Raw genomic sequence first — 27,097 nt, 5'->3', positions numbered from 1 at the left:
AAGAAAATGTCGTCTATGTATCTATGCCAGCACAGCACATGGGAGGTGGCCGGAGGGCCCTTGTCGCCAAAAAAGGGATCTCTCCCAGGCGCCCAAGAAGAGATTGACATACGAGGGCGCACAGGCAACGCCCATGGCTGTGCCGCGTTTCTGCAAGTGGAAATTATCTTTATAGACAAAAAAATTATGGGTAAGGAGTTAGTGCAGCAGCTCGAGGACAAGCTCACAAAGAGGGCCGTCATGGCCGGAGGCCCCCAGGAAGAGGCCGACCATCAAGACCATGACGATGGATGATGCAAGTATAGAGACTCTCCACATCAGCTGTCACCAATAGTGTGTCATGATCCACAAGAATGCCGTCGACCCTGGCCAGGGCATCTGTAGTGTCACGTACATAAGATGGTAATGTTTCAACCATAGATTTTAAATAGAAGTCAATAAATTGGCACACTGGGTCACAAAGACCCCCAATGCCAGACACAATAGGGCGCCCGGGAGGGTCGAGGGCATTCTTGTGAATCTTAGGCAAAAGATAGAAAGTCGGGATCTTAGGAGATTTTGCCGTAATGCCATCAAGGACATGTTTGGTAATCACACCATTCTCCAGGGCTCTAACCAAAATACTTTGGAGATCGAGAGAGAAAGATGTCAGGGGGTTAAAAGGCAATCTAGAATATGTATCAACATCCCTCAGTTGACGGAAAGCCTCCCATTCATATTTATCCTGAGGCCAGATAACGATATTCCCCCCCTTTTTTCTTTCACTTCTTTAATTGTTGCAGCAGGACACCTTTTTGTGATCTCTCCCATCCCTACTGGTCCCTTAATGACAGATCATTTATATGTTGGACTATCTCAAACTGCGGATTATACTATAATTATGGACCTCTATGCAACCAGGCACTGGATCGATATATATTATAATAGTGCTAATTTTTTCTTGTCTGTTATGATATTATCTGTCGTTTTGGATATATTTGTTACTGTTCTGGGCTAGATAATAGTTGTTTAACACTTTTAACTCCCTCCTCCGCCCACCACTGCCCCCTCCGAGTTCCCTAATCGTTCCCAAGGACTTTGCCACTCACTTCAAAAATAAGATAGACCAAACAAGGCAAGTCTTTGTTGTCCAACCACCACAACCCCTTTGTATGAGAGACCAATGCCCAAACCCCATAACTTCACTCTACAAAATCTCTGAAGGGGAGCTTGCTCATCTTCTCTCCAAATCACACCTCACTACTTGTGCACTTGACCCCATCCCATCCCACCTCCTCCCCAACCTCACCACCACACTAATCCCATCCCTTCAACCTTTCACTAACTTCTGGTACCTTCCCCTCTTCCTTCAAACATGCCACAATCACACCTATCCTCAAAAAGCCATCCCTTGACCCAAGCGGTATGTCCAGCGGTCGCCCCATATCTTTGCTCCCATTTGCTTCCAAACTCCTTGAGCAGCATGTCCATGCTGAACTTTCCTCTCACTTTGCATCTAACTCTCTCTTCGACAACCTACAATCTGGCTTCCGTCCCCACCATTCCACTGAGACTGCCCTGACCAAAATTACTAATGACTTACTTACAGCCAAAGCTAACAGACAATTCTCTATACTCCTCCTCCTAGACCTGTCCTTTGCCTTCGACACAGTTGACCACTGCCTCTTACTACAGAACCTCTCTTCCTTTGGGGTCAAAGACCTTGCCCTATCTCGGATCTCCTCATACCTTACCAACCACACATTTAGCGTTTCCAACTCCCATACTACCTCTTCATCTCACCCCCTCTCTGTTGGAGTCCCCCAAGGCTCTGTCCTAGGACCCTTACTCTTCTCGATCTATACACAAGGCCTGGGGCAACTCATAAGGTCCTATGGCTTCCAGTACCATCTATATGCCGATGACACTCAGATCTACCTCTCTGGCCAAGATGTCACCTCTCTGCTCTCCAGAATCCCAGAGTGTCTATCAGCCATATGCTCCTTCTTCTCCTCTCGCTTCCTCAAGCTCAATGTGGACAAATCTGAACTCATTGTCTTTCCTCCATCACGCATATCTTCCCTACCTGATCTATCTATCAAAATAAATGAAATCACACTTTCCCCTGTCCCCAAAATCCGCTGCCTCGGAGTAAACCTTGACTCTGCCCTGTCCTTCAAACCGCACATCCAAGCTCTCGCCACCTCCTGTCGCCTTCAGCTCAAAAATATTTCCAGAATCCGTTCTTTCCTCAACCCACACTCTACCAAAATGCTCGTGCATGTCCTAATCATCTCCCGCCTCGACTACTGCAACATACTCCTCTGTGGCCTACCTTCTAACACTCTCGCACCCCTCCAGTCCATCCTTAACTCTGCTGCCCGACTAATTAATGTCTCTCCTCGCTACACTCCTGCTTCCCCTCTTTGCAAATCAGTTCACTGGCTCCCAATTTCCCAGCGTATCCAGTTTAAGTTACTAACACTGACCTACAAAGCCATCCACAATCTTTCTCCTCCATATATTTCCACACTAATCTCTCAATATCTTCCCTCACATAATCTCCGGTCCTCTCAAGACCTCCTCCTCTCCTCCACGTTTATTCGCTCCTCACCCAATCACCTCCAAGACTTCTCCCGAATATCACCCATCCTCTGGAATTCAGTGCCCCAACACATCCGGTTATCCACTACTTTTGGATCCTTCAAAAGAAACCTGAAAACCCACCTCTTCAAAGAAGCTTACAGCCTGTAAAGACCACACGGCCACCTCAACACCATTGAAGCTACCGCAACCCTCGACCTACTGTCTCCTTCCCCATAATCCTGTAGAATGTAAGCCCGCAAGGGCTGTCATTGTTAGTTTTGTTTACTGTAAGTGATATTTGTATTTTGATGTAAGCCCTTCTCATGTACAGCACCATGGAATTAATGGTGCTATATAAATAATAATAATAATAATAATAATAATATACTGTAGGCATCACCTCCAGGATAGATTTAAAGAAATGCCTTTTCCTCTTCCAAATACATTTCATTGGTGATGCGGTGGGTGTGCCTATGCGTGCTGCCACTTTGGATCCCCAGCATATATTGGCGCATCTCCCTGCCTCCTTCTCACATGAGGGGATTGCTTCTTCCACTCCCCACGCGTGCGTAGTGATGCGTGACGCTTCGGTGTATTTTCCGAGACCTTGGATGAGCAGTGCGCATGCACCGCTTCAACCACCGCTATTGGCCATTGCTGTACCATGTGCTCCACCACATGACCATAAAAGGTCCTTGCAGCTGCATTTGTGTATTCCCCTTGAGAAAGCGGTGTATTAGACACACGAAACGCGCATCGGGGCTATCTGTTGTGAATTCTGTGGCTGAATTCACTCCTGTGGTCACAAGTGGTACTGCAGCTTCTGAGCTTCCTCCCTCAGGTGTTCTGGTGAGCTCGTTGGCTGCTTTGTTATTTAACTCCACCTGATTCTGTCTTCCTTGCTCCTTGTCAATGTTCCAGTGTTGGATCTGAGCTTCTGGATCTTTCCTGTGGCCTGCTGCTCTGCTTAGATAAGTGCTTCTTTGCTTTTGTTGCTATTTTTTCTGTCCAGCTCATCTTTTCGTTTTGCTGGAAGCTCTGAGACGCAAAGGGTGTACCGCCGTGCCGTTAGTTCGGCACGGTGGGTCTTTTTGCCCCCTTTGCGTGGTTTTTTGCTTTAGGGTTTTTTGTAGACTGCAAAGTTCTCTTTGCTATCCTCGCTCTATCTAGAATATCGGGCCTCACTTTGCTGAATCTATTTCATCCCTACGTTTGTCTTTTCATCTTACTCACAGTCATTATATGTGGGGGGCTGCCTTTTCCTTTGGGGTATTTCTCTGAGGCAAGCCAGGCTTGTTTTTCTATCTTCAGGCTAGTCAGTTTCTCAGGCTGTGCCGAGTTGCATAGGTAGTGTCAGGCGCAATCCACAGCTGCCTTTAGTTGTGTTTAGGATAGGTTCAGGTATTGCGGTCTACAGAGATTCCACGTCTCAGAGCTCGTTCTATTGTTTTTGGGTTATTGTCAGATCACTGTATGTGCTCTGATCGCTGGTACACTGTGTCACTGGATTGCACTCATAACAGTACAAGGAGCCAAACTAATGATTCTCAATAGAGGGAAAAAAGAAGTTCTGACATCATTTTTTTTTCTCAGCTCTGTGTTCAGTCTTTTTTTTCCTCTAGACATTTGGGTGCTTCAGGACACAGCTGTGGACATGGATATTCAGGGTCTGTGCTCTTCAATGGATAATCTTGTTATAAATGTACAAAAGATTCAAGATACTATTGATCAGAAATCTATGCTAGAACCAAGAATTCCTATTCCTGATTTGTTTTTTGGTGATAGAACTAAGTTTCTGAGCTTCAAAAATAATTGTAAGCTATTTCTGGCCTTGAAACCTCATTCTTCTGGTAATTCAGTTCAACAGGTTTTGATTATTATTTCTTTTTTGCGCGGCGACCCTCAGGACTGGGCATTTTCTCTTGCGCCAGGAGACCCTGCATTGAGTAGTGTCGATGCGTTTTTCCTGGCGCTCGGATTACTGTACGATGAGCCTAATTCAGTGGATCAGGCTGAGAAAAATTTGCTGGCTTTGTGCCAGGGTCAGGATGATATAGAAGTATATTGTCAGAAATTTAGGAAGTGGTCAGTACTCACTCTGTGGAATGAATCTGCGCTGGCAGCTTTGTTCAGAAAGGGTCTCTCTGAGGCTCTTAAGGATGTCATGGTGGGTTTTCCTATGCCTGCTGGTTTGAATGAGTCTATGTCTTTGGCCATTCAGATCGGTCGACGCTTGCGCGAGCGTAAATCTGTGCACCATTTGGCGGTATTGTCTGAGATTAAACCTGAGCCTATGCAGTGCGATAGGACTATGACCAGAGTTGAACGGCAAGAACACAGACGTCTGAATGGGCTGTGTTTCTACTGTGGTGATTCCACTCATGCTATTTCTGATTGTCCTAAGCGCACTAAGCGGTTCGATAGGTCTGCCGTCATTGGTACTGTACAGTCCAAATTCCTTCTGTCCATTACTTTGATATGCTCTTTGTCATCGTATTCTGTCATGGCGTTTGTGGATTCAGGCGCTGCCCTGAATCTGATGGATTTGGATTATGCTAAACGTTGTGGGTTTTTCTTGGAGCCTTTGCGGTGTCCTATTCCGTTGAGAGGAATTGATGCTACACCTTTGGCCAAGAATAAACCTCAGTACTGGGCCCAGCTGACCATGTGCATGGCTCCTGCACATCAGGAAGTTATTCGCTTTCTGGTGCTACATAATCTGCATAATGTGGTTGTGTTGGGGTTGCCATGGCTGCAAACCCATAATCCAGTATTGGATTGGAACTCTATGTCGGTATCCAGCTGGGGTTGTCAGGGGGTACATGGTGATGTTCCATTTTTGTCAATTTCGTCATCCACTCCTTCTGAGGTCCCAGAGTTCTTGTCTGATTATCAGGATGTATTTGAAGAGCCCAAGTCCGATGCCCTACCTCCGCATAGGGATTGTGATTGTGCTATCAATTTGATTCCTGGTAGTAAATTCCCTAAAGGTCGATTATTTAATTTATCCGTGCCTGAAGACGCCGCTATGCGCAGTTATGTGAAGGAATCCCTGGAGAAGGGACATATTCGCCCATCGTCATCACCACTGGGAGCAGGGTTCTTTTTTGTAGCCAAGAAGGATGGTTCGCTGAGACCGTGTATTGATTACCGCCTTCTTAATAAGAACACTGTTAAATTTCAGTATCCCTTGCCATTGTTATCTGACTTGTTTGCTCGGATTAAGGGGGCTAGTTGGTTCACTAAGATAGATCTTCGTGGTGCGTATAATCTGGTGAGAATCAGGCAAGGAGATGAGTGGAAAACTGCATTTAATACGCCCGAGGGTCATTTTGAGTATCTAGTGATGCCATTCGGACTTGCCAATGCTCCATCTGTGTTTCAGTCTTTTATGCATTACATCTTCCGTGAGTATCTGGATAAATTCCTGATTGTTTACTTGGATGACATTTTGATCTTCTCAGATGATTGGGAGTCTCATGTGAAGCAGGTCAGAATGGTTTTCCAGGTCCTGCGTGCTAATTCTTTGTTTGTGAAGGGATCAAAGTGTCTCTTCGGTGTGCAGAAAGTTTCATTTTTGGGGTTCATCTTTTCCCCTTCTACTATCGAGATGGATCCGGTTAAGGTCCAAGCCATCCAGGATTGGACTCAGCCGACATCTATGAAAAGTCTGCAAAAGTTCCTGGGCTTTGCTAATTTTTATCGTCGCTTCATCTGTAATTTTTCTAGCATTGCCAAACCATTGACCGATTTGACCAAGAAGGGTGCTGATTTGGTTAATTGGTCTTCTGCTGCTGTGGAAGCTTTTCAGGAGTTGAAGCGTTGTTTTTGTTCTGCCCCTGTGTTGTGTCAACCAGATGTTTCTCTTCCGTTCCAGGTCGAGGTTGATGCTTCTGAGATTGGAGCAGGGGCGGTTTTGTCACAGAGAGGTTCTGGTTGCTCAGTGTTGAAACCATGTGCTTTCTTTTCCAGGAAGTTTTCGGCTGCTGAGCGTAATTATGATGTGGGCAACCGAGAGTTGCTGGCCATGAAGTGGGCATTCGAGGAGTGGCGTCATTGGCTTGAAGGAGCTAAGCATCGCGTGGTGGTATTGACTGATCATAAGAACCTTACTTATCTCGAGTCTGCCAAGCGCTTGAATCCTAGACAGGCCCGTTGGTCGTTATTTTTTGCCCGCTTCGATTTTGTGATTTCGTACCTTCCGGGCTCTAAAAATGTGAAGGCGGATGCTCTGTCTAGGAGTTTTGTGCCCGACTCTCCGGGTTTATCTGAGCCGGCGAGTATCCTCAAGGAAGGAGTCATTGTGTCTGCCATCTCCCCTGATTTGCGGCGAGTGTTGCAAAAATTTCAGGCGAATAAACCTGATCGTTGTCCGGCGGAGAAACTGTTCGTCCCTGATAGGTGGACTAGTAAAGTTATCTCTGAACTTCATTGTTCGGTGTTGGCTGGTCATCCTGGAATCTTTGGTACCAGAGAGTTAGTGGCTAGATCCTTCTGGTGGCCATCTCTGTCACGGGATGTACGTACTTTTGTGCAGTCCTGTGGGATTTGTGCTAGGGCTAAGCCCTGCTGTTCACGTGCCAGTGGGTTGCTTTTGCCCTTGCCGGTCCCAAAGAGGCCTTGGACACATATTTCGATGGATTTCATTTCTGACCTTCCCGTTTCTCAAAAGATGTCAGTCATTTGGGTGGTCTGTGATCGCTTTTCTAAAATGGTCCATCTGGTGCCCTTGGTTAAATTGCCTTCCTCCTCTGATTTGGTGCCTTTGTTCTTCCAGCATGTGGTTCGTTTGCATGGCATTCCTGAGAATATTGTTTCTGACAGAGGTTCCCAGTTTGTTTCAAGGTTTTGGCGAGCCTTTTGTGGTAGGATGGGCATTGACCTATCTTTTTCCTCGGCTTTCCATCCTCAGACTTATGGCCAGACCGAACGAACCAATCAGACCTTTGAAACATATCTGAGATGTTTTGTTTCTGCAGACCAGGATGATTGGGTGTCCTTTTTGCCGTTGGCTGAGTTCGCCCTTAATAATCGGGCCAGCTCGGCTACCTTGGTCTCTCCATTTTTCTGCAATTCTGGGTTCCATCCTCGTTTCTCTTCAGGACAGGTTGAGTCTTCGGACTGTCCTGGTGTGGATTCTGTGGTGGACAGGTTGCAGCAGATCTGGACTCAGGTAGTGGACAATTTGACCTTGTCCCAGGAGAAGGCTCAACTTTTCGCTAATCGCAGACGCCGTGTGGGTCCCCGACTTCGTGTTGGGGATCTGGTTTGGTTATCTTCTCGTCATATTCCTATGAAGGTTTCCTCTCCTAAATTTAAACCTCGTTTTATTGGTCCGTATAGGATTTCTGAGATTCTCAATCCTGTGTCTTTTCGTCTGACCCTCCCAGACTCCTTTTCCATACATAATGTATTCCATAGGTCGTTGTTGCGGAGATACGTGGCACCTATGGTTCCATCTGTTGAGCCTCCTGCCCCGGTTTTGGTGGAGGGGGAATTGGAGTATATTGTGGAGAAAATTTTGGATTCTCGTGTTTCTAGACGGAAACTCCAGTATCTGGTTAAATGGAAGGGTTATGCTCAGGAAGATAATTCCTGGGTTTTTGCCTCTGATGTCCATGCTCCAGATCTTGTTCGTGCCTTTCATGTGGCTCATCCTGGTCGGCCTGGGGGCTCTGGTGAGGGTTCGGTGACCCCTCCTCAAGGGGGGGTACTGTTGTGAATTCTGTGGCTGAATTCACTCCTGTGGTCACAAGTGGTACTGCAGCTTCTGAGCTTCCTCCCTCAGGTGTTCTGGTGAGCTCGTTGGCTGCTTTGTTATTTAACTCCACCTGATTCTGTCTTCCTTGCTCCTTGTCAATGTTCCAGTGTTGGATCTGAGCTTCTGGATCTTTCCTGTGGCCTGCTGCTCTGCTTAGATAAGTGCTTCTTTGCTTTTGTTGCTATTTTTTCTGTCCAGCTCATCTTTTCGTTTTGCTGGAAGCTCTGAGACGCAAAGGGTGTACCGCCGTGCCGTTAGTTCGGCACGGTGGGTCTTTTTGCCCCCTTTGCGTGGTTTTTTGCTTTAGGGTTTTTTGTAGACTGCAACGTTCTCTTTGCTATCCTCGCTCTATCTAGAATATCGGGCCTCACTTTGCTGAATCTATTTCATCCCTACGTTTGTCTTTTCATCTTACTCACAGTCATTATATGTGGGGGGCTGCCTTTTCCTTTGGGGTATTTCTCTGAGGCAAGCCAGGCTTGTTTTTCTATCTTCAGGCTAGTCAGTTTCTCAGGCTGTGCCGAGTTGCATAGGTAGTGTCAGGCGCAATCCACAGCTGCCTTTAGTTGTGTTTAGGATAGGTTCAGGTATTGCGGTCTACAGAGATTCCACGTCTCAGAGCTCGTTCTATTGTTTTTGGGTTATTGTCAGATCACTGTATGTGCTCTGATCGCTGGTACACTGTGTCACTGGATTGCACTCATAACAGCTATCCACACCTGGCCCAGGGTCCTTCAGCTTCTGCCCGTGGTAAGTCTATGTCCCTCTTTTGGTTCCATTTTGGACCTATGCATTTGGTACCTATTTTGTGAGGGTTTGGCCTGCCGTTCCAATACACTACTGTACTAGGCACTTTACATTATATGCACAGTCGGGCAGTTGCAATTGTTGGTTCCCCGGTTTCTCTATTTTCCTCTTTGCATATGTTTTATTTCATACACCGGTCATGCGACCATGACGTCATCGAAGGTCCTTCGCTCAATGCATCCTTAGGAAAGGAGGTCGCCGCTTGAACCGCTGAGAGCCGCGGGCCGTGGGAGGGTAAGTATATCCCATATTTTTTATTTTTATTCTTTTTTTTACATGAATATGGATCCCAGGGCCTGAAGGAGAGCCTCCTCTCCTCCAGACCTTGCTAACCATCCACACCGCACACTGTTGTGAATTCTGTGGTCAAGCTCCCTCCTGTGGTCATGAGTGGTACTTTGGCTGGTTCTGTCCATGAGCTTCATCTGGTGGATGTGAGTGGGGCTGCGGCTTCTGAGTTTCCTTCCTCAGGTGACGAGGTTAGGTCGTTAGGTGCTGTTCTATTTAACTCCACCTAGTTCTTTGTTCCTTGCCTCCAGTCAATGTTCCAGTATTGGTCTTGCTCTCTCCTGGATCGTCTTGTGGCCTGTCTGCTCTACATAAGCTAAGTTCTGCTTGTGTTACTTTTGTTTGCTATTTTTTCTTTCCAGCTTGCTATATTGGTTTTTCTTGCTTGCTGGAAGTTCTGGGACGCAGAGGAAGCACCTCCGCACTGTGAGTCGGTACGGAAGGTCTTTTTGCGCCCTCTGCGTGGTTGTTTGTAGGTTTTTGTGCTGACCGCAAAGCTATCTTTACTATCCTCGGTCTATTCAGTAAGTCGGGCCTCACTTTGCTAATGCCTATTTCATCTCTGTGTTTGTATTTTCATCTTTACTCACAGTCATTATATGTGGGGGGCTGCCTTTTCCTTTGGGGAATTTCTCTGAGGCAAGGTAGGCTTATTTTTCTATCTTCAGGGCTAGCTAGTTTCTCAGGCTGTGCCCGAGGCGCCTAGGTCTGGTCAGGAGCGCTCCACGGCTACCTCTAGTGTGGTGTGATAGGATTAGGGATTGCCGTCAGCAGAGTTCCCACGTCTCAGAGCTCGTCCTATGTTATTAGTAACTATCAGGTCACTTTGTGTGCTCTTAACCACCAGGTCCATTGTGTTTCTGAATCACCAGTTCATAACAGCACACGCTGTATAAGATGATTGGACGTAGAAGATGACCCCTGTCTTATACGGCGAGTATATCCCAAACTCCATATTTTATATGGAAAAGTTGGGGGTCGTCTTATACGCCCAGTTGTCTTATACACCAGAAAATACGGTATCAATAAAATATATTTTTAATCTATTGTACCTGGTTGCTCCTATTTCCTCCCTTCATATATGTTATTTGGAGTGGGTATCTTTTTTAGATGGGCTATACCCTATTTTGATGACATCAATATGTCACTTAGGTTTTTGTGTTTATTATACATTATTTAACACATGAAGGTAATTCAATATGGAAAATTGTGCATTGAAGATATCCTGACATCACGTGCAACCATGAAAATCTCCAAACATCATGATGGAATTAGTTCTCATGAAGACAGTCCAAGGAAAGGAAGACTATAAATTACTTATGCTGCAGAGTATAAATTCATCAGAGTTTCCAGCCTCAGAAAATAGCCCTCATAAATAATGAAATAGCATTATAGTTATGCTAATTTGAAGTTTCCATCCTTTCCTTCACCGTGATGTACTGATGCTATTGATGTTATTCTGTGAAGTTATGGGTTTTTTGTTTTCTTTCTGTTGGTTTTTGGTCTGTTTATTTAATGGTATGGTTTGAATTATGGTGTTTTTCTACAGTTTCTTTTTGTTTATGGCTTTCACATTTTTTGTTATGATACTGATGAAGGTCAGGTATTGACCGAAAAGTCTCATTTATTTCTGGAATTTCTTCACTCAATAAATAAGTTCTTGAACACACCTATACGAGTGCCAAGTATTTCTACCTCACAGCTGACGGACTTGGTTGTTATGATCTGGTGGCCTAGGAGCAGCATGTGACGTACTCTGGAGAAGGTGGTACCTGTACTGACCGCAGACCCTGAACTTAGCAGCGCAACTAGAAATAGCCGTGGGATGTACCTAACACTCCCTAGACACCTCGACACAGCCTAAGGACTAACTTCCCCTAAAGATAGAAACGGAAAACTATCTTGCCTCAGAGAAAATCTCCAAAGGATAGACAGCCCCCCACAAATATTGACTGTGAGAGGAGAGGGAAATGACAAACGCAGACTGAAATCAGGATTAGCAAAGGAGGCCTTACTAGCTAAAAAGAAAGAATAGGACAGAGAACTATGCGGTCAGTATTAAAACACTAGAAAATATCCACCACAGAAAATAAAAAAACTCCACATCTGACTAAAGACATGGAGGGTATATCTGCATCTCCAGAGATACCGCTTGGCTGCAAAAAAATCCTTACACAGACAAGCTGGACAAGACAAAACATGAAAATGCACTGAACTATAAGGCCCACAGCATGTGGACAGCAAAAACAAAGCCAGGACTTATCTTTGTTGAAAAGCACAGCAAACAGGAGAGACTAGTAAGGGATGTGAATCCTCCAAAAACAATGGACAACTGGCACTGACTAAAGGATCAAGCAGGACTAAATAGCTGAGTCCAAATTGCAAAAAGTGAACACACCTGATAAATGCTGCGATCCAAAGAGAGCAGCACTACCACTCATAACCACCGGAGGGAGCCCAAGAGCAGAATTCACAACAGTACCCCCCTTGAGGAGGGGTCACCGAACCCTCACCAGAGACCCCAGGCCGATCAGGACAAGCCAAATGAAAGGCATGAACCAAATCGTCAGCATGAACATCGGAGGCAAGAACCCAAGAATTATCCTCCTGGCCATAACCCTTCCATTTGACCAGATACTGAAGCTTCCGCCTCGAAAAACGAGAATCCAAAATCTTCTCAACCACATATTCCAACTCCCCATCAACCAACACCGGGGCCGGAGGATCAGCAGAGGGAACAACGGGCACCACATACTTCCGCAACAAGAAAAGCTCTAAACCCGAAAGTTGAACCAATGAGAAAGTGACAGGGAATGAAGTATAAAAGTCAAAATTGGGGTGCACTTCATCTCGCTGCTGGTGGCCTGGGAATATTCCCTTTATTCACTGTGAGTAAACTGGCATAGCATTTGCACATAGCACTTTGCATCGGATTGTTTTCTTCAGCATATTGCACATCAAGCCCCTTAGGTGGTAATTTGTTCATTGCACTTAGCACTTTATTATTGATTTATTTCTACCATATTTTTACACGTTGTTTGAGGATTTTTCCTGTGCTTATATTATATTGTATAGGCTATTTTACACCTGTTTTTTCACTCCTTGTGTGCATATGCCATAGATTGCCATTTTACTCTTTGATATTTTATCATGATTCGGCCTACCTTGTCATGTGCAGCTTGATTTGTGCACATATGTACTATTTTTTGGGATTATATCGTTTTATATATATTTTTTAAATATTTTTTAATATTGTTGTCACTACTGCTATCTAAATAAAAATTGACTTTTATACTTCATTCCCTGTCACTTTCTCATTGGTTCAACTTTCGGGTTTAGAGCTTTTCTTGTTTTTCTAGTGGTTTTCCACTAGTATCGTGGCACTGATGGTGACCCTTTTATTCATATTGAAGAGAATATAGAATATATATTATTGTATTATCACACATATTAATAAGGTGTCATTTCTGTGTCTTTTTACTAATACTTCCGCAACAAAGATCTATGGAATACATTATGGATGGAAAAAGAGGCTGGAAGGGCCAAACGAAAAGACACCGGATTAATAATCTCAGAAATCCTATAAGGACCAATAAACCGAGGCTTGAACTTAGGAGAAGAAACCTTCATAGGAACATGACGGGAAGACAACCAAACCAAATCCCCAACCCGAAGCCGGGAACCAACACACCGACGACGGTTAGAAAAACGCTGAGCCTCCTCCTGAGACAACACCAAATTGTCCACCACATGAGCCCAAATCCGCTGCAGCCCGTCATCCACAGAATCCACACCAGGACAATCAGAAGGCTCAACCTGCCCTGAAGAAAAACGAGGATGAAAACCAAAATTACAAAAAAAAGGTGAAACCAAGGTAGCAGAACTAGCCCGATTATTAAGGGCAAACTCGGCCAATGGCAAGAACGCCACCCAATCATCCTGATCAGCAGACACAAAGCATCTCAAATAAGTTTCCAAAGTCTGATTAGTTCGCTCGGTCTGGCCATTTGTCTGAGGATGAAATGCGGAAGAAAAAGACAAATCAATGCCCAGCCTAGCACAAAAGGCCCGCCAAAACCTAGAAACAAACTGGGTACCTCTATCGGACACAATATTCTCCGGGATGCCATGCAAACGAACCACATGCTGAAAAAACAATGGAACCAAATCAGAAGAGGAAGGTAATTTAGGCAAAGGTACCAAATGAACCATCTTAGAAAACCGGTCACAAACCACCCAGATAACCGACATCCTCTGGGAAACCGGAAGATCTGGAATAAAATCCATAGAAATATGCGTCCAAGGCCTCTCAGGGACCGGCAAAGGCAGAAGCAACCCACTAGCGCGGGAACAGCAAGGCTTGGCCCGCTGTTATGTCTGCTAATGAAAGGTGTTATGAAGGCAATCCAGAGACACAGTGTGCCTAGCGATCAGAGCGCACACAGTGATCTGACAAATACCCAAAAACAAAAGAACGAGCTCTGAGACGTGGAAACTCTGTAGACTGCACACCTGATCCTATCCTAAACACAACTAAAAGCGGCTGTGGATTGCGCCTAACAACTACCTATGCAACTCGGCACAGCCTAAGAAACTAGCTAGCCTGAAGATAGAAAAATAGGCCTGACTTGCCCCCAGAGAAATACCCCAAAGGAAAAGGCAGCCCCCCACATATAATGACTGTGAGTAAGATGAAAAGACAAAACGTAGGGATGAAATAGATTCAGCAAAGTGGGGCCCGATAATCTTAGACAGAGCGAGGACAGTAAAGCGAACTTTGCAGTCTACAAAAAACCCTAAAGCAAAAACCACGCAAAGGGGGCAAAAAGACCCACCGTGCCGGACTAACGGCACGGCGGTACACCCTTTGCGTCTCAGAGCTTCCAGCAAAACAAAAGACAAGCTGGACAGAAAAAAAAAGCAACAAAATAGCAAAAAAGCACTTAGCTATACAGAGCAGCAGGTCACAGGAACAATCAGGAGAAGCTCAGATCCAACACTGGAACATTGACTAGGAGCAAGGATAGCAGCATCAGGTGGAGTTAAATAACGAAGCAGCTAATGAGCTCACCAGAACACCTGAGGAAGGAAGCTCAGAAGCTGCAGTACCACTTGTGACCACAGGAGTGAATTCAGCCACAGAATTCACAACAGTACCCCCCCCTTGAGGAGGGGTCACCGAACCCTCACCAGAGCCCCCAGGCCTACCAGGATGAGCCGCATGAAAGGCACGAACAAGATCGGGAGCATGAACATCAGAGGCAAAAACCCAGGAATTATCTTCCTGAGCATAACCCTTCCATTTAACCAGATACTGGAGTTTCCGTCTAGAAACACGAGAATCCAAAATCTTCTCCACAATATACTCCAATTCCCCCTCCACCAAAACCGGGACAGGAGGCTCAACAGATGGAACCATAGGTGCCACGTATCTCCGCAACAACGACCTATGGAACTCGGCACAGCCTAAGAAACTAGCTAGCCTGAAGATAGAAAAATAGGCCTGACTTGCCCCCAGAGAAATAACCCAAAGGAAAAGGCAGCCCCCCACATATAATGACTGTGAGTAAGATGAAAAGACAAAACGTAGGGATGAAATAGATTCAGCAAAGTGGGGCCCGATAATCTTAGACAGAGCGAGGACAGTAAAGCGAACTTTGCAGTCTACAAAAAACCCTAAAGCAAAAACCACGCAAAGGGGGCAAAAAGACCCACCGTGCCGGACTAACGGCACGGCGGTACACCCTTTGCGTCTCAGAGCTTCCAGCAAAACAAAAGACAAGCTGGACAGAAAAAAAAAGCAACAAAATAGCAAAAAAGCACTTAGCTATACAGAGCAGCAGGTCACAGGAACAATCAGGAGAAGCTCAGATCCAACACTGGAACATTGACTAGGAGCAAGGATAGCAGCATCAGGTGGAGTTAAATAACGAAGCAGCTAATGAGCTCACCAGAACACCTGAGGAAGGAAGCTCAGAAGCTGCAGTACCACTTGTGACCACAGGAGTGAATTCAGCCACAGAATTCACAACAGCCCGCGCACAAATCCCACAGGACTGCACAAAAGAACGCACATCCCGCGACAAAGAAGGCCACCAAAAGGACCTACCAACCAAATCTCTGGTACCAAAAATCCTAGGATGGCCAGCCAACACAGAACAATGAAGCTCAGAAATCACTTTACTAGTCCATCTATCAGGAACAAACAGTTTCCCCACTGGACAGCGGTCAGGTTTATCAGCCTGAAATTCCTGAAGAACCCGTCGTAAATCAGGGGAGATGGCAGAAAGAATCACCCCTTCCTTCAGAATGCCGACCGGCTCAAGGACCCCAGGAGAATCAGGAAAAAAACTCCTAGAGAGGGCATCCGCCTTAACATTCTTAGTACCAGGAAGGTACGAGACCACAAAATCAAAACGGGAGAAAAACAGGGACCATCGAGCCTGTCTAGGATTCAGTCGTTTGGCAGACTCGAGGTAAATCAGATTCTTATGATCGGTCAAGACCACAATACGGTGCTTGGCCCCCTCAAGCCAATGACGCCACTCCTCAAATGCCCACTTCATAGCCAACAACTCCCGATTGCCGACATCATAATTGCGTTCAGCAGGCGAAAACTTCCGAGAAAAGAAGGCACACGGTTTCATCAAGGAACCATCAGAATTCCTCTGAGACAAAACGGCCCCTGCCCCAATCTCAGACGCGTCAACCTCAACCTGAAATGGAAGAGAAACATCCGGCTGACGCAACACAGGGGCAGAAGTAAATCAGCGTTTAAGCTCCTGAAAGGCAGAAACAGCCGCAGAGGACCAATTCGTCACATCAGCGTCTTTCTTCGTCAAATCGGTCAGAGGTTTAACCACACTGGAGAAGTTGGCAATGAAACAACGATAAAAATTAGCAAAGCCCAAGAATTTCTGAAGGCTCTTCACAGATGTGGGCTGAATCCAATCATGAATGGCCTGAACCTTAACCGGATCCATTTCTATAGATGAGGGAGAAAAAATGAAGCCCAAAAAAGAAACCTTCTGCACTCCAAAGAGGCACTTCGACCCCTTCACAAATAAAGCATTATCACAGAGGATCTGAAATACCATCCTGACCTGTTTCACATGAGACTCCCAATCATCGGAAAAAATCAAAATATCATCCAAATATACAACCATGAATTTATCAAGATAACTCCGAAAGATATCATGCATGAAAGACTGGAACACAGATGGGGCATTAGAGAGTCCGAATGGCATCACCAGGTATTCAAAATGGCCTTCGGGTGTATTAAATGCAGTTTTCCATTCGTCACCCTCTTTAATACGAATAAGATTATATGCCCCTCGAAGGTCAATCTTAGTAAACCAGCTAGCCCCCTTAATCCTAGCAAACAAATCAGTAAGCGGTGGCGGCACGGTGGCGCAGTGGTTAGCACAGTAGCCTTGCAGCGCTGGAGTCCTGGGTTCAAACCCCGCCAAGGACAACATCTGCAAAGAGTTTGTATGTTCTCTCCGTGTTTGCGTGGGTTTCCTCTGGGCACTCCGGTTTCCTCCCACATTCCAAAGACATACTGATAGGGAATTTAGATTGTGAGCCCCATCAGGGACAGTGATGATAATGTGTGCAAAAATGTAAAGCGCTGCGGAATATGTTAGCGCTATATAAAAATAAAGATTATTATTATTATTATTATTAAGCAAGGGCAAAGGGTATTGAAATTTGACCGTGATCTCATTCAAGAGGCGATAATCAATACACGGTCTCAAGGAGCCATCCTTCTTGGCAACAAAAAAAAAACCTGCTCCCAATGGTGAAGATGATGGCCGAATTTGCCCCTTCTCCAAAGACTCCTTAATATAGCTCCACATGGCGGCGTGTTCTGGCACAGACAGGTTGAAAAGTCGACCCTTAGGGAACTTACAACCTGGAATTAAGTCAATAGCACAATCATAGTCCCTATGTGGTGGAAGGGAACTAGATTTAGGCTCATCGAATACATCCTGGAAATCTGACAAAAACTCAGGAATTTCAGAAGAGGGGGAAGAGGAAATCGACATCAAAGGAACGTGATCATGAACCCCCTGACAACCCCAACTAGTCACAGACATGGATTTCCAATCTAACACCGGATTATGTAGCTGTAACCATGGAAAATCCAGCACAATATCATCATGCAAATTATGCAACACCAGAAAACGACAATCTTCCTGATGGGCTGGCGCCATGCGCATGGTCAGCTGTGTCCAAAACTGAGGTTTATTTTTAGCCAACGGTGTAGCATCAATCCCCCTTAAAGGAATAGGGTTCTGCAAAGGCTGCAAGGGAAAACCACAACGTCTGGCAAATTCCAAGTCCATTAAATTCAGAGCGGCGCCTGAATCCACAAATGCCATGACAGAAAATGACGATAATGAGCAGATCAAGGTCACAGATAACAGAAATTTTGGATGTACAGTACTGATGGTAACAGAACTAGCGATTCTCTTTGTACGCTTAGGGCAAACAGAAATAACATGAGCAGAATCACCGCAGTAAAAACACAACCTATTTTGACGCCTAAATCCTTGTCGTTCAGCTCTAGACAAAATCCTATCACACTGCATAGGCTCAGGGCTCCTCTCGGATAACAACGCCACAGTGTGCACAACTCTGCGCTCGCGCAAGCGCCGATCAATCTGAATGGCCAGAGACATAGAATCACTCAGACCAGCAGGCGTCTGAATAATAAAATCTGAAATACCCTGTACCCTAGCAGCAAGCTGATCCACCCGAGAAACTAACTCCTGAACATTCATGTTAATACTAGGTTCCGTAGCCACCCAGAGATTAAGAGGGAAGAGAACACAGAATAGACTGGAGAAAAAAAAATGGCTCAAGAGCTTCCTTCCCTTCTTCTGAGATGTGATTAACTCATTTTTGGCCAGTTGTACTGTTATGATTTGGTGGCCTAGGAGCAGCATGAGACGTACTCTGGAGAAGGTGGTACCTTTACTGACCGCAAACCCTGAATTAGCAGCGCAACTAGAAGTAGCCGTGGGGGGTACCTAACACTCCCTAGACCCCTCGACACCGCCTAAGAACTAACTACCCCTAAAGACAGAAACGGGAAAACTATCTTGCCTCAGAGAAAATCCCCAAAGGATAGACAGACGCCCACAAATATTGACTGTGAAAGGAGAGGGAAATAACACACGCAGACATGAAATCAGGATTTAGCATAGGAGGCCATACTAGCTAAAAAGGAAGAATAGGACAGAGTACTATGCGGTCAGTATAAAAACACTAGAAAATATCCACCACAGAAAATACAAAACACCACATCTGACTAAAGACATGGAGGGTATATCTGCATCTCCACAGACACAGCAAGGCTGCAAAAAATCCTTCACAGACAAAGCTGGAGAAAACAAAACAAGAAAATGCACAGACTATAAGGTCCACAGCAGGTGGACAGCAAAAACAAGGCCAGAACTTATCTTAGAAGAAATAAACAGCAGACAAGGAGAGACCAAGAATGGATGTGAATCCTCCAAAAACAATGGACAACTGGCACTGACAAAGGATAAAGCAGGACTTAAATAGCCCAGCCCAAATTACAAAAAATGGATACACCTGATAAATGCTGCGATCCAACTACCGCAGCACTACCACTCATAACCACCGGAGGGAGCCAAAGAGCAGAATTCACAACACAGTCACTGATAAAACCGCCACCTGGATTGAAAACCAGACAGCAGAGGATTCAATTATGAAAACATAATGTATACTGAATACTTTCTCACAAAATTATATATCAATCGACTCAGCTCCCCCTGCTCTCTAACATGGCGCCTTCATATTGCACTCCATTTTCATGGTGACAGTTTCCCTTTACACAAGACATAGTTCATTAATTTTAACACATATACAAGTTCAATTTTTGTATTAAAATGTTGTGAGGATCCAAGGAGTAAATAGAAAAAGTGGAGCACTATACTCACCATGCGTCCCCCTTCCTCTTGCACTTTGGCCTTGATGATGGGTGTTCTGACCACCTGCAGAGAATAAAGCCTGTACTGTAAGATTTTGTAGTATTTTTTACATGGTTTAAAAAGTCTTTTGACTTTAACCATTTAGTGCCATATGAAATACATGAACATTTGTGAGGTGCAAATTCAGTTGCATTCAAATTGATGGACAAAAGTGAGTGACAGCCAGGCTCCTGCTACAATGGCTAGAATTTCAGAGAAACCTTTGATCCTCGCTGTTACCCTCTTAGATTCTGTGGTCGGTAGTGACCATAGCAAAAATTAGCTTCCAGTAGGTACTTATATTTAAAAAACATTCATCATTAAAGAGAACCTGTCCCAATAAAAACGTCATCCAATCTACGGGCACCATGCTATACAGCAGGGGGAGCTGAGTAGACTGATACATAATTTTGTGAAAAAAAGACTCAGCATAACTTGTGCTTTCATCATTTAATGCTTTGCTCTCTCTCATCCAGTGGGCGGTCCTATCAATGACTGAAAGCTTTCGTCATATAAATGCGTATACAAAGATAGTTGTCAGTCACTGATAGGACCGCCCACTGGGCCAAAAGATCCACGCCAGAGGTTTAAATTCCTAAAACACACATTATATATACTGAATCTTTATTCACAAAACTATAAACAGTATCAATGTTTTCTGCTCTATAACATGCTGTCTTTAGATTGCTCTGCATTTTCATGATGGCAGGTTCCCTTTAATGTCCAATGACAGGCAGAGTCCATTATTGGACACCTTCCCTCATTTGGTGCGGGCTCCGGCAATGAACCCTCACCTTTTCTGGCACATGGCAGATGATCGGATCAGCTGATATGTGCCCCTAACTCTGACAGTGGCATTTAACATGCACGCACAGGAAGCGCGTCATTACTTCCTTCCATCAGTGCCTGTGTCACATGACCGCAGGTTGTCGATGGGTTAGCATGACAACCTGGGGTCAGCAGGAGACCCCTGTGGTTGTCACAGCCGGATTGCTATGAGCACCGGCCAGTGGTTGGCACTCATAGCAAGTGAGGTATTCTGCTACATGCAGGTGATCTTATTATCGCCTGTATGTAGCAGAGCAGATCGGGTTATGGCAGCTTCTAGTCTCCCATGAAGACTATTGAAGCATGCCAAAAAATGTTTTTAAAAATATTAAAAGAATAATAAAAAAAAGTTCAAATCACCCCCCTTTCAAAAAACAATCAAACATACAAATATTTGGTATCGCCGCATTCAGAATCGCCCGATCTATCAATATATATAAAGAATTAATCCAACTGGTAAATGGCGTAGTGAGAAAAAATCGAAACGCCAGAATTACGTTTTTTAGGTTGCTGCTACATTGCAATAAAATGCAATAACGGGCAATCAAAAGATTGTATACACACCAAAATGGTATCAATAAAAATGTCTGATCGGCACACAAAAATAAGCCCTCACCCGGCCCCAGATCCTAAAAAATGGAGACTCTATGGGTCTCGCAAAATGGCAACTTTTTTTTTTTTTTTACAAACTTTGGAATTGTTTTCCCTGCTTAAATAAAAAAAGAACCTACATATGTTTGGTGTCTATGAACTCGTAAAGACCTGGAAAATCATAATGGCAAGTCGGTTTTAGCATTTAGTGAAGACTGTAAAAGAAATCCAGAAAAAAATTGTGAAATTTCATTTTGTTTTGCAATTTCACCATATTTGGAATTTTTTCCCTATTTTCCAGTACATTGTATGGTAAAACCAATGGTGCCATTCAAAAGTACAACTCGTCCCACAAAAAACAAGCCCTCACATGGCCATATTGATGGAAAAATATAAAAGTTATGGCCGTGGCAAGAAGTGGAGCAAAACATGGAAATGCAAAAACAGACATACCCCTGGTCCTTAAGGGGTTAAAGAAGACATGGTTCACATATTTTTAAGGCAAAAAGAATTACAATATTGCAAGGAGCCTGCAGCAAATAGAAAAAAGTGGAGCTCTATACTCACTGTGCGTCCCCCTTCCTCCAGCACTTTGGCCTTGATGATGGGTGTTCTGACCACCTGCAGAGAAAAAGCCTGTACTGTAAGATTTTTACATTTTTAAACGTTGTTTTAAAAGTCTTTTGATTTTAAACCTTTAGTGAAGAAAAACATACATGAACATCATTTTGGAGGTTTAAATTCCACTGAATGCCACACATGCACAGAAAATATGACAGACAGACATGTTCCTTCTGTAATGGCTAGAATTTCAGGGAAAGTTTTAATCCTAACTTTTACCCCTTTAGATTCTGCAGTCAATAGTGATTATTGCATCACATTCATAGGCTACCAATGTGTGGCCATATTTAAAGGAGATTCATTACACAGGGCTGCAAGGAAACAATTGGTTGAAAAAAGGTGATTTTTATATACCGTATATACTCGAGTATAAGCCGACCCCCCTAATTTTGCTACAAAAAACTGGGAAAACTTAATGACTCGAATATAAGCCTAGGGTGGGAAATGCAGCAGCTACCTGTAAATGTCAAAAGTAAAAATAGATACCAATAAAAGTAAAATTAATTGAGACATCAGTAGGTTAAGTGTATTTGAATATTGGTATTGAATCAAGAGCCCATTATAATGCTCCATAAAGTTTATGATGCGCCCCATAGGATGCTCCATATTAAAATATGCCCCATATAATCCTGCATAAAGGTTAATAATGGCCTCATAAGATGCTCCATAGACACATTTGCCCCATATAGTGCTGCACAAACGTTGATTATGGCCCCATAAGATGCTCCATACAGACACTTGCCCCATACAGTGCTGCACAAACGTTAATTATGGCCCCATAAGATGCTCCATATGGACACTTGCCCCATACAGTGCTGCACAAACGTTGATTATGGCCCCATAAGATGCTCCATACAGACACTTGCCCCATATAGTGCTGCACAAATGTTGATTATGGCCCTATAAGATGCTCCATACAGACACTTGCCCCATACAATGCTACACAAACGTTAATTATGGCCCCATAAGATGCTCCATGTAGCCATTTGCCCCATTTGCTGTTGCTGCGGACAGGCCCCCGGCACTTGCAATATTCACCTGTCCTCGTTCAGATGCTGCCCCGTCTTCAGCGTCTTCTGGACTGACGTTCAGGCAGAGGGCGTGCACTAACCGCGTCATCGAGCCTTCTGACCTGAGCGTCACTGCAGAAGATGCCGAAGAGGTAGCGGCGCCAGAAACGAGAAGAGGTGACTATCGCGCAGCGCTCCCCCACTCCATTATACTCACCTGCTCCTGGCGCGGTCCCTGGTTCCCCGGCGCCGCAGCTTCTTCCTGTATTGAGCGTTCCCCGTTACCGCTTATTACAGTAATGAATATGCGGCTCCATCCCTATGGGAGGTGGAGAGGCATATTAATTACTGTAATGAGCGGTACCATGTGACCGCTCAGTACTGGAAGAAGCTGCGGCATCGGGGAACCAGGGACCGCGCCAGGAGCAGGTGAGTATAATTAGACAGCCCCCGCTCAATAGGTATGACTTGAGTATAAGCCGAGAGGGGGACTTTCAGCCCAAAAATGGGCTGAAAATCTCGGCTTATACTCGAGTATATACGGTACTTTTAATCACTGAACTCAGCAAAAATATTGAAAAAATACAGCTTTCTCATAAATACTAACTCCATAGAAGAGGCTTTTTTCTTGCACCATAAATTGACCACTTTGCTTGACCTTTGGTGGATGATTTTGGTGTCAACAGATTAGTTGGAAAAGGTTTTTAATGGCACAGAAGAAGAGAAAAGGAATTTCTCCCATACGTTTCTCAGTACTGTGCTCTAGTTTATTGCAGTGATGTTCCTGGGCTGATGGAAAAATTTAACATTGAGCACAATGTGAGCGAGTGGAGACTCTTTATTGATTCATAAAAAAAAAAGACTGAAAGCTGTGCTACTGCACAATGACAGCTAGTATGCTTCACTGACTTTAGGGCATTCTGTGCACTTGAAGATAAAATCAATGGTGCCATTCAAAAGTACAACTCGTCCCACAAAAATCAAGCCCTCACATGGCCATATTGATGGAAAAATATAAAAGTTATGGCCGTGGCAAGAAGGGGAGCAAAAATTGGAAATGCAAAAACAGAAATACCCCTGGTCCTTAAGGGGTTAAAGAAGACATGGTTCACATGATTTTAAGGCAAAAGAATTACAATATTGCAAGGAGCCTGCAGCTAATAGAAAAAAATGGAGCTTTATACTCACCATGCGTCCCCCTTCCTCCTGCACTTTGGCCTTGATGATGGGTGTTCTGACCACCTGCAGAGAAAAAAGCCTGTACTATAAGATTTTTACATTTTTAAACGTTTTAAAAGTCTTTTGATTTTAAACCTTTAGTGAAGAAAAACATACATGAACATCATTTTGGAGGTGTAAATTCCACTGAATGCCACACATGCACAGAAAATATGACAGACAGCCATTCTCCTTCTGTAATGGCTAGAATTTCAGGGAAAGTTTTAATCCTTTTATCCCTTTAGATTCTGCAATCAATAGTGATTCCGTGGGCCATTTGCACTGAAGCTGTTCCATCCAGCATGTCCACATGGATATTTTCTCTTTGAACCCTGCTTATATAGGTACTATACAGATGATCAGGTTTTTAAATACATCAAATAGGGATTATATACATTAGATAGGACTGCTCTATTATGGGTATACTTGGACGATTGGTGGAGCAGCTTAATATACATTTTTTTGCAAAAAATGTATTGACTAAATACCCTGTATTTTTTTCATTTTTTGACTAGCACTTGCTTATTTACTGTGACTTCTTTACAACAGAGTATTTTTGACCTAGCTGTGTTCTTTTTGTGTCTTCAAGTTTCTTGGTGGTGGGAACAGGTTTTACAGACTTGTTCACTGTGCAAGTAGCGCATGTGTTTTTGGTTCTATAATTGGTTTCTTGTTTCTACAAGACTGGGGAGTCCACCACTCCTCTGTGGGCCATTTGCACTGAAGCTGTTCCATCTAGCATGTCCACAAACGTTAATTATGGCCCCATAAGATGCTCCATATAGACACTTGCCCCATACAGTGCTGCACAAATGTTAATTATGGCCCAATAAGATGCTCCATATGGACACTTGCCCCATACAGTGCTGCACAAACGTTGATTATGGCCCTATAAGATGCTCCATACAGACACTTGTCCCATACACTGCTCCACAAACGTTAATTATGGCCCCATCAGATGCTCCATGTAGACATTTGCCCCATTTGCTGTTGCTGCGGACAGGCCCCCGGCACGTGCAATATTCACCTTTCCTCGTTCAGATGCCGCCCCGTCTTCAGTGTCTTCTGGACTGACGTTCAGGCAGAGGGCGCGCACTAACCACGTCATCGTGCCTTCTGACCTGAGCGTCACTGCAGAAGATGCTGAAGAGGTAGCGGCGCCCGAAACGAGGACAGGTGACTATCGCGCAGCGCTCCCCCACTCCATTATACTCACTGTTGTGAATTCTGTGGTCGAGCTCCCTCCTGTGGTCACAAGTGGTACTTCGGCTGATTCTGTCTATGAGCTTCCGTTGGTGGATGTGAGTGGTACTGCGGCTTCTAAGTTTCCTTCCTCAGGTGATGTGGTGAAGTCGTTAGGTGCTGCTCTATTTAACTCCACCTAGTGCTTTGCTCTTGGCCTCCAGTCAATGTTCTAGTGTGGATCTTGCTCTCTCCTGGATCGTTCCTGTGGCCTGTCTTTCCTGCATAAGCTAAGTTTTGCTGGTGTTACTTTTGTTGCAATTTTTTCTGTCCAGCTTGCGCTATTGGTTTTTCTTGCTTGCTGGAAGCTCTGGGACGCAGAGGGGGTACCTCCGTACCGTTAGTCGGTGCGGAGGGTCTTTTTGCCCCTCTGCGTGGTTGTTTGTAGGGTTTTGTGTTGACCGCAAAGTAATCTTTCCTATCTTCGGTCTATTCAGTCAGTCGGGCCTCACTTTGCTAAAATCTATTTCATCTCTGTGTTTGTATTTTCATCTTAACTCACAGTCATTATATGTGGGGGGCTGCCTTTTCCTTTGGGTAATTTCTCTGAGGCAAGGTAGGCTTATTTTTCTATCTTCAGGGCTAGTTAGTTTCTCAGGCTGTGCCGAGTTGCATAGGGAGCGTTAGGCGCAATCCACGGCTACCTCTAGTGTGGTATGATAGGATTAGGGATTGCGGTCAGCAGAGTTCCCACGTCTCAGAGCTCGTCCTTGTTATTGGTAACTGTCAGGTCACCTTGTGTGCTCTTAACCACTAGACCCATTGTGGTTCTGAATTACCTGTTCATAACAGTACTGGAGGCCCAAAGTACTAATGCTTCTCAATAGAGGGAAAAAAAAAGTTCTGAGACCATTTTTTTTTCTTTGCACTGTGTTTTGCCTTTTTTTTTTCCCCTAGACATTTGGGTGGTTCAGGACATAGGTGTAGTGATGGACATTAAAGGTCTGTCTTCATGTGTGGATCATCTCACTGCAAGAGTACAAAATATTCAAGACTTTGTGGCTCAGAATTCTATGTTAGAACCAAGAATTCCTATTCCTGATTTGTTTTCTGGAGATAGAGCTAAATTTCTAAGTTTCAAAAATAATTGTAAACTGTTTCTGGCTTTGAAACCTTGCTCCTCTGGTGACCCAGTTCAACAAGTTAGGATCATCATTTCTTTATTACGTGGCGACCCTCAAGACTGGGCGTTTTCCCTTGCGCCAGGAGACCCTGCATTATGTAATATTGATGCGTTTTTTCTGGTGCTCGGATTGCTGTATGAAGAACCTAATTCAGTGGATCAGGCAGAGAAAAATTTGCTGGCTCTGTGTCAGGGTCAGGATGAGGTAGAGGTATATTGTCAGAGGTTTAGGAAGTGGTCCGTGCTCACTCAGTGGAATGAATGTGCGCTGGCAGCGATTTTCAGAAAGGGTCTCTCTGAAGCCCTTAAAGATGTCATGGTGGGATTTCCTATGCCTGCTGGTTTGAATGAGTCTATGTCTTTGGCCATTCAGATCAGTCGACGCTTGCGTGAGCGTAAATCTGTGCACCATTTGGCGGTATTATCCGAGCATAAACCTGAGCCTATGCAGTGCGATAGGACTTTGACCAGAGCTGAACGGCAAGAACACAGACGTCAGAATGGGCTGTGTTTCTACTGTGGTGATTCCACTCATGCTATCTCCGATTGTCCTAAGCGCACTAAGCGGTTCGCTAGGTCTGCCTCCATTGGTACGGTACAGTCAAAATTTCTTTTGTCCGTTACTTTGATCTGCTCTTTGTCATCTTATTCTGTCATGGCATTTGTGGATTCAGGCGCTGCCCTGAATTTGATGGACTTGGAGTATGATAGGCGTTGTGGGTTTTTCTTGGAGCCCTTGCAGTGTCCTATTCCATTGAGAGGAATTGATGCTACGCCTTTGGCCAAGAATAAGCCTCAGTACTGGACCCAGCTGACCATGTGCATGGCTCCTGCACATCAGGAGGATATTCGCTTTCTGGTGTTGCATAATCTGCATGATGTGGTCGTGTTGGGGTTGCCATGGCTACAAGTCCATAACCCAGTATTAGATTGGAAATCAATGTCTGTGTCCAGCTGGGGTTGTCAGGGGGTACATGGCGATGTCCCATTTCTGTCTATTTCATCATCCACCCCTTCTGAGGTCCCAGAGTTCTTGTCAGAT

General features: G+C 44.6%; 1 protein-coding gene across 1 annotated transcript in view; it reads right to left on the bottom strand.

Moving 5' to 3' along the window:
• Positions 1-27,097, bottom strand: part of LOC138642404 (NFX1-type zinc finger-containing protein 1-like) — a 418,979-nt gene that overhangs the window by 254,326 nt on the left and 137,556 nt on the right. The window contains exons 14-16 of the mRNA XM_069730530.1: positions 23,661-23,714; positions 21,409-21,462; positions 19,393-19,446 (exon numbers count right to left, since the gene is read on the bottom strand). Of these exons, the coding sequence (XP_069586631.1) occupies positions 19,393-19,446; positions 21,409-21,462; positions 23,661-23,714 (162 nt within the window). The remainder of the gene's footprint in view (positions 1-19,392; positions 19,447-21,408; positions 21,463-23,660; positions 23,715-27,097) is intronic.

Source organism: Ranitomeya imitator, chromosome 6, assembly GCF_032444005.1.
Source record: "Ranitomeya imitator isolate aRanImi1 chromosome 6, aRanImi1.pri, whole genome shotgun sequence".
NCBI classification, from domain to species: Eukaryota; Metazoa; Chordata; class Amphibia; order Anura; family Dendrobatidae; genus Ranitomeya; species Ranitomeya imitator.
Note: the sequence above shows the minus strand (reverse complement) of the source record. Positions and strands in the feature narration are given on the sequence as shown.